Consider the following 16536-nt stretch of genomic DNA (forward strand, 5'->3'; position numbering starts at 1 on the left):
GAGAAAGGTATTTGTGAGTTCTTTCTTTTTTTTAAAGATTTAATTTATGCATACAAGAATGGGGGTACAGGCCAGATGTGCGGGAGGGTGAGAGGATTCACCGGAGACAGAGTGGGGAGCAGAACAGGCAGACTGAAATACACTGCTGAGGGGAGCAGTAGGTGAGACAGGAGAGGTCTGCTGTGCCATGTGGGTATCTAGCCTGCCGGCCGGGATGTAACCTGAGCTGCAGAGGCTGCACAGCTTCACAGTGCTGCACTCAACAGCCTGCGCCACCAGGGAGGCCCTATTTGTGAGCTCTTTATACTGTTTTTGAAACTAAGTTTGAAATTATTTCAGAATTAAAACTTAAAATGAAATTGATGGTTTGGAAAATTGTCTTAAAGTGCTCTGTAAAGATGCTATATTTATAGATACTTAGAAACTCAAAGGAGTTAGTGATTTACTTTAGCTCTCATTTTACAATTGAGACTTTAAGGCTGTGACATTAGACTTAACAGTATTTTAACACTGGTTTATTTTGTACATATCAGTTTGAAAGGATCATAAATAAACCATATAGTCTTTTAGTAAGGTTAGGTATTTTTATTTTGATAAGGTAGTCCACACATCTCACATCTGGACATAATACAGCTATACTAATACTCAGCAAAAGAAAAGCTTCAAGGAGTAGACTTTTGCAATGGGTTACATGTGCTGATTAAATATGACTTACTGTTTTTTTTTAAAAATGACAAGATTGTAGAGCTTTATATCTTAAATTCTATTCAGTATCTCTGGATTAATTAAATAGTTCAACTAACTGGAGAATTGAAATTGTTGAAGAATTTCAACAATTATCCTTTATGAATGATTCAGTACAATGCAATAATTCTTGGTCTTTGTTTATGTGAAGCTCCCACTCATGTTTGGGTTACACGATGTATATGTGAGGAGGAACATTAAGAACATAGACTTGTTTTTAAAGAACAACAAAAACAAAAGGAAACTGGGAAATGTTGCATATGTCTACTACCTTGTTTGTGGTAATAGTATCAGAAGTGTTTGCATATTTCCAAACTTATCAAATTGTATACATGAAGATGTGAAATTCTTGTGTATCATTCATATCTCAATAAATCTGTAAAAACAAACAGAAAAGCATAAACTTTTAGCGAGAAAGCTTTAGGGTCAGTAAGAAATAAGTTTGTTTTTCCTAATAAGAAAACTGGTGAAATTAGTTTTTAAAACAGGAAAAAAAAAAATAAAGCAGCAACACATTTCCTAGGATTCCTTTTATGGTGTCTGTTTTAGAAAATTACTTTATGTGGCATCTGAATTGGAGCACTTTTTTTAGCTAAATAAAGTTCATTTTGACTTATTTTCATTTTTTAAATTTATCTTTGTTATTTCTTAATAAATGATATTATAAAACAGTCTGGTAATTTGATACAGGTTTTAAGTTTGAATTTTTGGGGTTTCCAAACACTACTAATTGTATCACTACCGATATTAATTTATTTTTTTTAAAAAAATATTTATTTATTTACTTATTTATTTATACAAGCACTGGATACAATCAGAAGCGCGGGAGGGTGAGAGAATTCACCAGAGCCAGAGTGGGGAACAGAACAGGCAGAAGGACTGAGGTACACTGCTGAGGGGACCCTTGCAGGTGGCCGGGGATCGAACCGGCACTACAGAAGCTGTGGGCAGCTTCGCAGCCCAGCGCTCAAGCGCTGCGCCACCAGGGATGCCCTGATATTAATTTAGTTTCATCTGAGTTAATTTTTAAAATTAAGAAAGAAGCTTAGCAAAACTGTAAGATCACAGTAAACATGTTTAACCGCTTATCTCCAGTAGTGAGAATTTACTTAATTTTTTTTAGAGACAATCCTTATTGATGTTGGTGTCGTATTGTTTCTTCTCTTTCTGTGCATTAACGTGTGTGTGTGTGGGGGGGGTTGTTTTTGTTTTTTGCAGTTGAAGACACCTATTTATTTTCTTCTATAATAAGTCCTGATAGATGGGCAGTAGAACCAGAGCAGACTTTTTTTTAAAAAAAAGATTGATTTATTTATACAAGAAATGGGGTACAGTCAGAAGCGTGGGAGGGTGAGAGAATTCACCAGAGACAGAGTGGGGAGCAGAACAGGCAGATGGATTGAAGACACTGCTGAGGGGAGCAGCGGGCAAGGCAGGAGAGGTCTGCCGTGCCATGTGGGTTTCTCCATGGCTGGCTGGGAATCGAACCTGTGCTTCAGAGGCTGCGGACAGCTTCACAGTGCTGCACTCAACCCACTGTGCCACTGCGCCACTGGGAAGGCCCCTAGAGCAGACTTCTGTTGCAGGAGCCTGAAGGAAAAAAATATGTGATTCCTACCTCCATTCTGATATTTTAGCAGAGAATTCTGATTTAGAGTATAGATTTTTGGTAACATGAAGTGGAAGAGAAAAGGGAGTAAGTATGTTAGTCTTGTACAATTTATTAACTATTCCGAACCTCAGTTTCCTCATCTGTGAACTGGAGAAAATAAGAACTTTTATCTGATAGTGTCAGTTTGAGGATTAAATGAGATACCTAAGTGTATAATCTGTTGTATATCTAGTAAACATCAAGATCTCTGTTTGTTATTATCAGATGTTTATTTGGAATTATTTTTCAGAGGAATTAGGAAAATATTGAAGGGCTGTTGATGTTCAGGTAACATCTTTTATTTAACTCAAGAAATAATTAAGTGTGCTGCTTGTACTTGAGCAGATAGGAAGAACATTATTTTTTAATATTGATATTTGTTTTATTTTAATAGGTATCAGCAGATGTTACATACAAACTTGGTCTACCTTGCTACAATAGCAGATTCTAATCAAAATATGCAGTCTCTTTTACCAGCAGTAAGTACCTTTAAAATAGTGTGAAGTAGACAATTTCTATAAAGTTACGTATGAGATAACATATTTTTGTTTAGTGATTTCTGAGTTTTGTTTAATAAATTTTGCTTTTCTCTGAGAGCCTGAAGATATTTCCTATATGATGCAAAAACTTTATTGTTTTGCCTTTGCACTTAATTTGAATTCACCTAGAATTGATTCCTTCTCAAGAAAATTATACTCATCCATTCATTCACACACCATCCACCCACCTACTTATTTATTTTAATTTGTAGTTGCACAAATAGTTTATGAATAAATTTTATAGTATTTCATAACAAATCCCAGATATAATATAATTTCATCAATAAATATTTTATCATGGCATCTCTAGAACTTAAGGACCATCATCCCACCCAACCAAATTAACCATAATGTCTAATTTTATAATGCACAACACTGTTCTCAGTTTTTCAGCAGTTATCTAAAAAAATCCTGAAAGTTTTAATGATTGTTTGCCATAGAATCCAAAGTCCCCATGGATTGTATTGATTGATGTCTTAAGTTTCTTTTACTTTATCAGTTTATCTTTTTTATTTTCCTTTTATTTGTTGATGAAACTAGATCACGTATATTGTAGAATTTTTCACATTTTGAATTTGACTGATGGTATCCTTACGGTCCTTTAACATGTTCCTTCATCTCATGTCTCTTACTTCCTATAAACTGATAATTAGAAAGGCTTTTTTACAGTTAGTTTTATGTTAAGAATATTTCATTGGTGGTTCTGTGTATTGCCTGTTGTATCATATCAAGAAGAACATGCTTGGTTGCATTTTTAGTAATGTTAAGATTGATCATAAAGTTCTCCATCTACCTTTCATTTAATGATTGTAGCGTTTATTAATGCTTGTTGACCAGATCCATTATTTCATTTTGGGATCATAGAATGATGAGTTTCTACTTTTACTATTCCTGCTGCATTTACTAGCTGTATTTCTTTTAAAATAAAAAAAACTTCCTTTCATCAAATACTTGGTTATCCTGAAATGGAGAGTCCCTTGTAGGAAAATCATGGTAAAGGCTTGATTTTTATCCTGTTAACGATTTTCAGATTACCAGGTTGGTTCCTAGTAATCTGTGAAGGTACCATAATTTTTGTTTGTTTTTATTATCATCTGAATTTACAGAATTTTGTATTTTTAATGTGTTTTAATCCAGTCTATTCACTTTAAATGTTACTCAAGTTATCTCATCTTTGGTCAGTGGAGACCTCTTCATTTGGCTGTTTTCTCCTTCTGACATGATTCCAATATTCTTGGATAGCTTCTTTCAGGATTTGAGAAAGAGATTTAGCTGATTATTTTCCACACAGAACTATTCTGCCCCAACTGATTTGTTAAGCAGTCCTTTTTTCAATCTGAATGGATATTTTGAGACCATAGTTATCATTGGGTTTTAATTATTCCTAGATATTTTCAGTGAACAGAACTAGTAAATATATTTTTTTTCCCAGAAAAAGAAAAAATGGAATTAGTAATATTTCTACTTCAGGAAAGTTATTTTATTTAATGTTGATTTCATGTATTAGTATCTCTTCTGTCTTAGTCTAAAAGTTTTGGTACCTTGATGACATTATTATTATAGTTGCTTATTTGCTTTATAGTACTGTCTGTAAAATAATTTCAGTATCAAGATCACCACTAACAATAAGACATTTGTCCTTAACCTGTATGCTGTCAGGGATATATTAAGTTTTGTTTTGATTATGAAACCATTCTTTATCTTATTATTGCCATGAACTTGATTATCAGCTAGGTAGAATATATGTTTGTGAATAGAGTGAAGTGTGGGTTCAGTTTCACTTCTTTGCATATGGACCATTCTTTGTCCATTAGCTGTTGGATAACAAAATAAAATATCTTTTTTCTATTTTTCACATGCCACCAATGATATGTGAAGCGTCTATATATTTGTCAGTCTGATCTCACTATTCTGTTCCGTTGATCTGTTTTTATGAATTCTACTTTTCACGCTTTTCATAATCTAGGAAGTCTTGATGTATGTTAGAGATATTCTTTACTTATTTGTTTTTTTTTTAGAGTATCCTGGCTATTGTCCTTTGCATTTCTATATATATACTTAAACTTCAGTATGTCCAACATAATCCTGTTGTGATTTTCATTGAATTACTTGACTAAATCAATTGTGGGAGAATTGATACCTTTTCAAGATTGACTTTTCCAAGTCATGATTGTTGCCTATTTTTTGTGAGTTTTATTGTTCAATATCTGTCTATGAAGTTTTATAATTTTCCCTGGAGAGGATTTGCATATCTCTCGTTAGACTTACTGCTAGGCACTTCATATTTTTTGAGGCATGTTTAAGTGGAATCTTTGTTTTTCAAGTTTCATTTTTAGCTGCAATTGCTTTTTACGTGGAAATACAATTTTGAATCTTATAGTCTTGTTCAACTCTTATTTCTAACAATTTCTGTACATACTTTCCATTTTCTATATTCACCAACATATCATTTGTGAATAATGAGTTTTATTCCTTTTTTGCCAATCCTTACACCTTTTATTTCTTTCTTTTGCCTTACTTCTCTGGCTAGGACCTCCACTACATTCCTGAATAGAAGTGGTGATAGAGGACATCTTTATCTTGTTCCTGATCACAAAGGGAAAGCTTTCACTGTTTGACCATTAAGTATGAAGTTTGTTGTAGTTTTTTTGTAGCTCATCTTTTATCACATTAAGGAAGTTCCCTTCTGTTTCTGTTGTGTTGAGTAAGAGTGTATAACTTGAATGGATGTTAAAATTTTATTAAAACTTTTATTACATCTGATGAGATGATCATAACTTATTTCTTCATTAACCTGTTAATGTGGAAAATTACATTGATTTATTCTTTAATGCAGATTGAGTTTTGCATTCTTGTAAATTTACCTACTTTTTCATGACTCACTTGATCATGGTGTTTTAAAAAATTACTGAATTCATTTTGTTAAAATTTTATCAAGAATTTTATGTCTTTGTTTATGAGTGTAATTGAGCTTTAATTTCTTTTTCTTATGCTTTTTTTTCTGGTTTTATTTTGAGGTTTATGCTAGCTTCATAAAGTGAGCTGGAAAATTTTCTCAGTTTATCTGGAAGAATTTGCATAGCAGTTATTTCTTAAATGATTGTATAGTTTTTTAGAAAAGCTGTCTGGATCTGGAGTTTTCTTTGTGAGAAGGCTTTCATTTACTTACTCAGTTTCTCTCACGTTATGGGACAATTTATTTATTTCTTATTGTATGAATTGTCTATTTTGGTAAACTGTGCTTCTTAGCATTTTATCTAAAATTTTAGATTTATTGGTATAAAGTTAATGAGTTTCTCTCACGTTAATGGGACAGTTTATCTATTTCTTATTGTATGAATTGTCTATTTTGGTAAATTGTGCTTCTTAGCATTTTATCTAAAATTTTAGATTTATTGGTATAAAGTTAATGATAAATCTTTCTAATGTCTACAGGATGTGTAGTGGTACAGTTTTTATTTTGAGCATAGCTTATATTTGTGCCTTTTGTTATCATTTATTTAGTGATTTCTCTGTTGCAACACTTCTCATTTTGTTTTCATAACCCCATTATTTTTAAAAGTAGCTGAAGACACTCAATAGTTTTACATGGATTATATATGTTAATATGTTGTAGATTTTTCTCTTAGTTAAAACTGATAAAATTATTTATTAGTTAATTTAAATTGAACAATAATAAGCTCATTACATGTTTATAAATAACATTCTTTAAGGGAAAAATAACTGAGAACAAATTTAATGAGATATGAATGACACTTTATAATTTGAATTTCTTTTAAATGCTTGGTTTACTAGAAATAGCTATTATTTTCATACCTACTTCTGAATTCTAACTGGTGTAATATGTTTAGGTTGAAGAAGAAGAAAATTTTGTCCAATACAGACAAGGAGTTAGAAAATGGACGAATTTTTTTAGTAGCCTTTTAAGATTGTTGCTGATTTTCTTCTTTGATAGTAAAGCACATTTCAACATTTATTTATTTATTTATTTATTTATTAAAAAGATTTATTTATTTATTTATGCAAGCACTGGGTACAGTCAGAAGCGCAGGAGGGTAAGAGAATTCACCAGAGCCAGAGCGGGGAACAGAACAGACAGGCTGATGAAGAAATACACTGCTGAGGGGAATAGCGGGCATGGCAGGAGAGGTCTGTCACGCCACGTGGGACCCTCACCGGTGGCTGGGGATCGAACCGGCGCTGCAGAGGCTGTGGGCAGCTTCGCAGCCTAGCGCTCAACCGCTGCACCACCCGGGGAGCCCCTCAATAATTTTTTAAAAGATTTTTTGCAGCATAAAATCTTAAACTATAATAATTTATTTTGCTCTGGTATATTAAAATTCATTGGTCTGTCATGCATTTTGGATGAATCTTTTACTCATGCATTACTTTGGAAAATAATTCTTTGGTCATTTGAAAAATTGAAGTTCACTGTATTCATGCACATTTTTTAAAATACTCATATATTTTATTATACCATACCAAAACAACAATTACTGAAATTTCCACCAATCTGAGGAGCAAAGTGTCTGATAAGTATTATTGGGATGCTGTCAAAGTCAAGAAAGTAGATATCAGGTTCTCCCAAACCCCAGTTTTTGCTTGAAAAGTCATATTTGATCATTGGCAACAATGCTGTCAGTTGTTTCTTAGGCTCATTGTGTTCATTTTGAGCAAGTACCGTCAAGTCAAATAGGCTCGATAAATAGGGTTTGTCTAGTAATTGTTCCTTTGAATGAAAATGTTCCATGAAAACAGTGCCTACACAAGTGAGCAACTCAGTCACAAAATGCTTTTATCTTAGTTTCATATGCGACAGATAAATTTATTATGTTCTCATTTTGTCACACAATATTTAATTGACAGAGTATTTAATGAATGAATAATTTTTACTGCTCCATCAAGGACATAGTTTAGTGAAAATGACTTTTCTCTTTTTTTGTTTCACTGGTAGTATGTGACAGTCAGTTCAATGATTTACAGTAGAATTTCGTTCCTTGATTTATTCTTAAGGCTCCAGCAGTTATATCCTCTTGCTTTTGCACTATCATTATAAATATCAACATAGAATAAAAGTCAGACATCTTTATTGCAATATTTTGACCTTTGTATTGAGAACCACTCTTTGTGAACCATTCTTTTCTTGTTTGTTTTGAGTGTGATTAATTTATGATCTTTAGGATTTGTTTTCACTATTGATGCATTTTGCTGGTTTTTTTTCTTTTTTCCCTTTTTTTTAATTTGAAATGAATGCCTGCTTCAATTTTCATCCTTCCATACTAACAATTTTCATCCTTAAGGGCATAAATTTCCTTTTAATTGTACTTCTGAGGAGTAGTATATTCATATTTGGTTACAAATATTTTCTAATACTCATAGTATTCATTATATTGATACATGGGTTCACACACATTTCTTAGTTTTCAAACATAATGGGAACTTACTTTCCTTTTCTTAATGATTTCTGGCTTCATTGTATTATGATTAGATAACATTTTGTATGATTTCAGTTCTTTGGAATTCTTTGAGATTTGTTTTATGGTCCAGCAGATGGTTAGGTTTTACAAATGTTTCATGTATACTTGAAAAGAATGTGTATTCTCTAGACCCTGAGTCTGTAGTCCCATAAATGTTTTATTGGGTTAGGTATTGAATCTTTTACAGCCCTACTGATTTTTTAAATTTTTCTGATGTTTGTTTGATCAGTTGAGAAATGTATTATTAAAATGTACAAGTGTACAGTCATGTGTCATATAACAATGGGGTGTGTTCTGAGAAATGCATTGTTAGGTGGTTTCGTCATTGTATGCATGTCATGTAGAGTGTAAATGGTACAAACCTGGATCATATTGGCTATATATATAGCTCAGCCTACTGGACCGAATATGATCCATTGTTGAGCACAATGTTGTTAAGTGACATGTGACTATTAATTATAGACTGACAGTTTTTTCTTCTAACTTTTAAGATTTTTGCTTAATATATTTTGAGGCACTTTTGTAGATGGGTATATATTTAGAAATGTTGCAGCTTTTTGGTTGGTTGTAACATTTATCATTTTTTTTAAATTTTTTTTAATTTAAATTTTATTTTCATATTCCCCATACAATTACAACCCCCTTATTTTTCCCCAAGCCCTCCTTTCCCCACCCCCACCCCCCATAGAGTGTCTCTTGTTCATAGTTATTTGTTGATTTTGATATTTTCTTTCTTATAGTTATTCTTTTTCCTGGTCCCTTATTTAAATTTTCTAGATTCCTGCTATGAGTGAGACCATCCGGTATTTTTCTTTTTCTTTCTGGCTTATTTCACTAAGCATGATCCCTTCCATCGCCATCCATGTTGCTGCAAATTGCATGTGTTTATCTTTTTTGAATGCTGAGTAATATTCCATGGTGTATATGTACCACATCTTCTTGATCCAGTCATCTATTTTTGGGCATTTGGGTTGTTTCCAAATCTTAGCTATTGTAAATAGTGCTGCTTGTAACATTTATCATTATAAAGTATCCCTTAACTCTACTAATAGTTTTGTCTCAATGTCTACTTGTCTGATATTAATGTAGTTCAATCAACTTTCTTTAGTGTTTGTGTGGTATCTCCTGCTTTCTGTTTTCTTGTGTTAGAAATAAGTGTCTGATGAATAACATGTAAGTTTAAAAAAATATCCAGTCTAGCAATCTTTGTCTTTTAAGTGGAGCATAAATCTGTTTATATACTCATATGTGTAGTCATCATATGAGTTTAAACCTACCATCATGCAATGTGCTTTCTCATCTGTTGTATATCCCCTTTTTCTGTGTTTTTGCCTTTGTAATGAATTGTTTTATTATTTTCTTTTTTCTTTTTTTTTGTTTGGAAGTTATATACTTTAAACTTATACTTACTATTCTTTCAGTGATTAGAATATAGTTTATATTATCCCATGCTGTCAAGGATCTTCAGATATTTTATTTTCATTCATTTCCTCAGTGGTTTGTCATTGTTGGCATGCTTTTTAAATCTTTAAGTTTAAGTGACAGAACTTAGCTTATTATCACCATGGTGACCTCTAACTCAGTGATTTTAACCTTTTTTTCCTGTTCCAGGACATGTGAAAGAGCCGACACAGTCTCAACAGGTTCTGATCAGTAACAGTAACTCTTTATGGCAAGGATTCTCAAGTTGTTGCATTAAGGGTGGAGAGGGACACATTTCCATCAGATAGTCTTACTACAGTCTTGAGAATTAGTGAAGGGTGCAGTTTGCAAATTGTTTGCAGGTGATTCTGATATCCCTTCTAAAACCCTTCTACCCAACCAGTGGAGATTCTTTATAGTACCATGCAATATCATTTTATCAGTTTGTCTTGATTTGTAATATTGTCTCCATAAAATGTGGAAATGTCAATGTCTTAAACATTACAGTTTCTCAAATATGTCTCATATTCTCCCTGACTTTTATAAAAAACAAAATGTTTGGTCAGATCTCCATGTATCTTGAGATTTAGTTACTCATTTCTCTAGCTCTACCTCAGGCTTCTTGGAAGCCAGTTTGGTAAAATTGAGCTTACCATGGAAATTCATAAGAGCACAGCGACATCTCTAATTCAGAATTTACTATTCCATTCTCATCCGTTGCTAAGTTATAAAGTCTTACGTTTTTGCATATAATTTACATTTTTCCTTTAGATCAAAAATGATAATTAAAAACTGCTTTCATTTATACTCAGGAAAAGCATAATATTATCTTACCATCACTTGGTTAAAAACCATTACCAAGAAAAGAGACATCTTTCATTATTAACCTACTATCACTTCAGACTCATTTAACATGGCAGTACACTTTTATAGTCCTTTTTTTAATATTAGTCAGAGTTTAAAGTATATGATCAGATGTTCACTAAAATACGAACATTTTGAGGAGTCATTTGCTTCTCAAGTCATAAACATAGGGGGTTTATGTTTGAGAAGCATAAACAAAGGAGGTGGGATTTTAGAAAGAATAAAAATAATATATTCTCATAGTGAGGGAAAGAACAGATTTTGGCCAATAAGGAAAAAGTGGGTTGAGAAAGGGGAAAAATCTAATTAGAGGAAAAGAAACTGTATTGCAAGTGAAATAGGAAGAAAAGTAAATTTGGGAAAACAATAATAACTTTATCTAATGAGTACTGTCAGTTTGCCAAAAGGGAGAATGTACTAGTTACTAACCAGTTTGAGAAATTTTGATCCTAAGAATTATGTTTTAGGATGAATTTACTAAAGTTTTCCAGAATGGAAAACTAGTTGTGGTAATGTACTCATAATTATATGTAAGTTCAGCTTTCCCCCCACCTTGTTCTCCCCAAAAGAGGAATTATGTGTATATAGTAATGTTTTGTGTATATGGAAGTAGACTGGGTATAGTGTCTTCTCTTAGAAAGTCAAGAATTCGGGCCTCCCTTGGTGGTGCAGCGGTTGAGCCCTGGGCTGCGAAGCTGCCCGTAGCCTCTGCAGCGCCAGTTCGATCCCCGGCTGCTGGACAGGGGTCCCATATGGCACGCAGACCTCTTCTGCCACACCAATGCTCCCCTTAGCAGTGTATTTGGTCAGTCTGCCTGTTCTGTTCCCCATTCTGGCTCTGGTGAATTCTCTCACCCTCCCACGCTTCTGACTGTACCCAGTGCTTGTATAAATAAAATAAATTAAATCTTAAAAAAAAAAAAAGTCAAGAATTCAAAAAACAAGGAATTCAAAAAAATAAAAACCAACCTATAAGGAGAAACTTATGAAGGCAGTATAATGCCTTCTTAGTTCGGTCCTTTGTATTCTTTCATTGCAAAGACATTAATTAGTTTGTAACAGAAACTGTTCTTATCTGTATGCATATTTGAACAATTTTGTTTCCTTAATTTTAAGCCTGCAGCTGAGAAGAAGCAAATGAGAAATGGGAAAGCCTATTCTCTAGCCAGGCATAGACACAAGCAGTGTTATCTGCCAGATATGGTGACATGTTAAGAGACTGAATGTTCATTAAAAAAATTGACATAATGTAAGATGTACACTGCTCTACATTCATTTTAGTGTAGGTGTATTGGACCTTGATAATTATTGGAGACATCATTTAAATATTGATTCTGAGTTGCTATTAGTTTCTGAAGCAGCATAAGTTGTTGACATAATTACTTTTATCATATGAACTAGGTACAGTTTTACCATTAGAAAATAAGACTGTTATGTGTATACAGGTTTTCCCTTCTCAAGCGTACTTTGCAGAAATTGCATTTTTAAGTTTCAGCCTAATACTTGTTTTTTGTTATCTGCTAGTATTAGCATATACAAAGTGGAAGACACCATTGCTTTAGGCGAGAATTAAATATTAAATAATATTAAATCAAGTTTTAATATTAAATCAAGTAATATTAAATCAAGTTTTTATTCATTAATATAATTTTGGGGGGAATAGTCTCTCTTTTGTGGTAGTTCATTTTAGGGCATACAATCTGGAAATACTTCTATAGAATAAAAAATTTAGAGCTGGAAAGAACCTGGATAATCACAGTTTAGTGTTTTTCTACCTTCATTATACATTTTAAAAACCTCACATTTGCAAGTGTACAGCTAAGAATTGAAGACTATGTTTCTTTTTTTTTTTTTTAAATGGTGCAACTCATGGTGTTCTGAGGATGTAAAAAATTTCAGGAAAATATGATTCCTGTTCTTGTAGTATCACCTTCATGTGGTGATGTGTACCGTAGGTTAATTTTACAATATGAGAAATAATACATAACATTATGAGGATTAAATAAAATAAACCACAGTGTCTAGTATGTAGGAGTTACTTAGTGAGTATTAATATAATGAAGGCAGTATGCAAGTGGAAAGAGTCAGAGTCAGGAGTATTTGAAGTAAGACTATCAGGATTCAATTACTAAACACATATGAAGGGGAAGAGAAAGAGACTTGACTGTTAGCAGTGCCATTTACACAGGATTCAGTAAATAAGCATGTCTCTTAACTTTAAAAGAAGGCTGAAAGCTGATTGGAATTGCTTATCTTTTCACCTAATTCATTATGAGTATTAAGTTTTAAGAGTCCCAGATATACTTCTTGATTTTAAATTCATTAAAGATAATTTTTGTTTAATATAGACATTCTGTACAAAGAAGAAAAAGTCTGGACTATTAATATAAATTGATTTAGAGTAAGTGTTCGTACATCTTACATGTTGTTTCTCATTTCCTAAATTATATCGATTTGGTGATGCCACACTTGATGTTCTGAGCAACCCATGGGCAGAACTTGATTAACCTTTCCTTACATAAGCTTCAGAAAAATTGATAATATTTTAATCTTCAGCTTCAGTTATCATGCTGGCAGAGTATCTGCTAATGTAAAATCACTAAAATTTGAATTTACAGAACTTACTATGTATAGATGTAATCCAAGTGAAGTGAAGGAATGCATGCTTATAACAGTGAAAAACATTTTATTGATTACTAGGGTTATTTCATTTGTAAATTTTAACTTAATTCTTAGCATAGACAATACATTCAAAATGACAAAACAGTCATATTCCCATTTCTAGCTTCTTACTGCTTTTTATGCAAATAAAAACCAAGATAAAAACATACTTTGTCTTTGCAAATTAGAACCTTGCCATACACACTGTTGCATACCTTCTTTTTTTAAATTACTTTTTTCTTTAGTGAAAGGTTAAATTTTTATTTGGAATTCTGCAAAGAAAACTTCCCTTACATATCGGCATCATTTTAAGAATGCTTTAAGTATTATGGTAAACATAAAAATGTTTATTTGATCCAGAATGATAATGTTGACTATTTTCTCTTTTGAAACTTTTGCTATTTGACTTCTGTGATAATTTTCTTTTTGTACCTTTCTGGTTGCTTAGCTCCTATCTTTAACATATCCATCAAATATTGATGTTCTTTTTTGAACATTTTTATTATATATACTATATATGTGTTTCCTGGGAGATTTCATCTATACTCTTGGTTTCTTAGATGTCCTGACCTTTGCATCCACTTCTACTTTTATGACTTCTAAATATTTATCTTTGTTGCTTGAGTGTGAAACATGAATCTTACTTCCAGTAGAGGGATCCATTTGGTTACGTCCACAGACCTTTTAACGGAACATGAACAAAAACCATATTCCTCAGCTCTTCACTGTTATTACCTGCTAGTAAGAGAAAAAATGTCCACACCTTCTTTATCCTATTTCCTATTTCAAGTGAATAGTATAAACATATTCCTTTTAGTCAGCAACATTGTTTCTCAGAATTCTCTCCTCTTTTTGACCTGCCACTGCTGGTCTTTAAGTCTTTCTCTTGTACCTAGTATGGTGTTGCACAATTAAAAGTGCCTAATTAAAACTTTTTGGTATTATAAAGAGAAGTAAGACTACAGTTGAAATGTTTATTTGCATGAGATTTATTATAAAAGCATCAACATTTATCTGATCTTGAGGTAAGAAAGGCTTTGCTGGAATAAAAGCAAAGGCGGAAATTTTGAAGAAGGTTGTTTTAAAAATGTAAAATCAATCTTTTATATGCCAAACATTCTATAAATGAAATTAGACAACTCATAATTCTACAGTGTAATACAGTACATGCTGTCATGGAAGCACTGTTTATTTAAAGTATATTTGAAACATAGAAGAATGAATTAGTTCTGCTGTTGAGGATTAGGGAAAGTTTCACAAAATAAAGGCACCCTGTATTTTGTAGAGATTTATTTATGGGGCACAGTTCTCTGGATTAATATGGGGAGCATTTTGTCAATGTTGTTGTCTGTCTTGTCTTTTCAAAATCCTCGAAAAAAATTAACTGTTTGCTAGACAGTATATATATAGTATATAAAATTCAGAAGTCTGTCTACTTAAGTCCAAATATGAAAAGACATTAGATATATCTTACTGTGAGGCAAATAAATGTATGTAGGTAGGTAGGTATAACTTTTTTTTTCCAGAATTGTATTATATCAGTGAAAGTAGCTTCCAGATGTACTAGGGAAACTAAAAAAACGTGTAATGTGCCTATATGAGGAGCAGAATTTCATTGCTAAAAAAGAAAGAAAATGTTGGAAATATTTGCACAGAATAATTACAAGAGTATTTTAAGCTATGCTTGTAATTGCAAATCCCCACCCAAAATCAGAAACAAAACAAATCAACAACCAAATTAGGATGAGTTAAAAACTGTTGCAACTTCGGGCCTCCCTGGTGGCGCAGCGGTTGAGCGATGGGTTGCGAAGCTGCCCGCAGCCTCTGCAGCGCCAGTTCGATCCCCGGCTGCTCCCCGGCCACTGGAGGAGGGTCCCACATGGTGCGCAGACCTCTCCTGCCGCCCGCTGCTCCCCTCAGCAGTGTACTTCAGACCCTCTGCCTGCTCTGCTCCCCGCTCTGGCTCTGGTGAATTCTCTCACCCTCCCATGCTTCTGACTGTACCCAGTGCTTGTATGTATGTATGTATCAATCAATCAATAAATCTTTAAAAAAAAAACAAACTGTTGCAACTTACACTATTCATTTCTATACTTTCGAATGAGATTGAATTATATACCAATAAAGAATAATGCCTACAGTAGAATAAAAAAAGTCACAGAACTGTGTGACCCTATTTTAAAGAACTATATATATATGTTCATATATATAAGTTTGTAAAATGTTTCTGGAGGTATGCATATTGTATTTTTGTGGTCCCCATTTGTACTGTTTCTGTTTTTATAATGATTGCACACTACTTTTGTAATTTGGCCAGATTGGTATCAATGTAAAAATAATACAAAGGATAAATTCAAGATTAAGCAAATAAAAGTATCTTCCTGTTTTCTTAACAGGTGATAAGCCTTCAGTTTGCTCATATATCAGGAGTGGATTCATTTTTGTTTTGTTTGCTTTTGAAAGTATATTTGAGAGAACTCTCCACATCTGGGAAGAAGGCGTTTACCTTCTGTTCTTTAAGATTGGGTGATTGTTTACTAATTAGTATCAGGTTCAGGTAGGCATAGTTTCTGAGAGCTGAGGTAAAGTCTAATACATATTTGTTAGGGTTGGAGTGTTTCTGTTGCACAAAATAAAGGTTGAATTTAATAGGGAATCTAGTACTAAAACTGGGAGAGTATTATTGGTAGGTATGTCATTCTGGGGCCAAACCACTTAGGAAATTTAGAGAATCATGATACTGTGAAAATAAGTAGGAAATATTAGGTGTAAAAATCCAACCAGTCAGGTTTTTATAATAGAACTAAAGAGACATTGAAGATAATTTTAGTGAGAATTATTTTTAATTTTATAGTTAGTTATTTAACTTTAAAAATTAACTCTTTAGTAAATATTAAGTGCCTACTATGTATGGGTCAGGAAATAGTGATAGTTTTTTTTATACATCAGAACTAAGCAGACAGCATTTCTACTTTCAGGTTTTATATTCAATCAGTAAGGCAGGCATATCTAAGTACATCATAGTTTCTTAGAAGATAAGGACTATGGAAAAGGAAAGTGTAGATCAGGGAGAGATGAGTTAAGAATGCTGGGGGTAGCACTTGGAATTTGCAGTATGAAATCGAATGATCAGGTTAGGACTCATTGGAAGGTGACTTGAGCAAAGACTTGAGAATAG

General features: G+C 32.8%; 1 protein-coding gene across 4 annotated transcripts in view; it reads left to right on the plus strand.

The window, feature by feature from the left end:
* SS18 (SS18 subunit of BAF chromatin remodeling complex) overlaps positions 1 to 16536 on the plus strand; it is a 66826-nt gene that overhangs the window by 6358 nt on the left and 43932 nt on the right. For 3 of the 4 annotated variants that reach the window (XM_037508709.2, XM_037508711.2, XM_037508710.2), the window contains exon 3: positions 2790 to 2874. The exons of the other annotated variant lie outside the window; for it this stretch is intronic. In XM_037508709.2, coding sequence (XP_037364606.1) covers positions 2790 to 2874 — 85 coding nt within the window. The remainder of the gene's footprint in view (positions 1 to 2789; positions 2875 to 16536) is intronic. 4 annotated transcript variants of the gene reach the window in all.

Source organism: Talpa occidentalis, unplaced genomic scaffold (genome assembly GCF_014898055.3).
Source record: "Talpa occidentalis isolate TD23 unplaced genomic scaffold, MPIMG_talOcc4v2.1 talOcc4.13, whole genome shotgun sequence".
In the NCBI taxonomy this organism is placed as follows: Eukaryota; Metazoa; Chordata; class Mammalia; order Eulipotyphla; family Talpidae; genus Talpa; species Talpa occidentalis.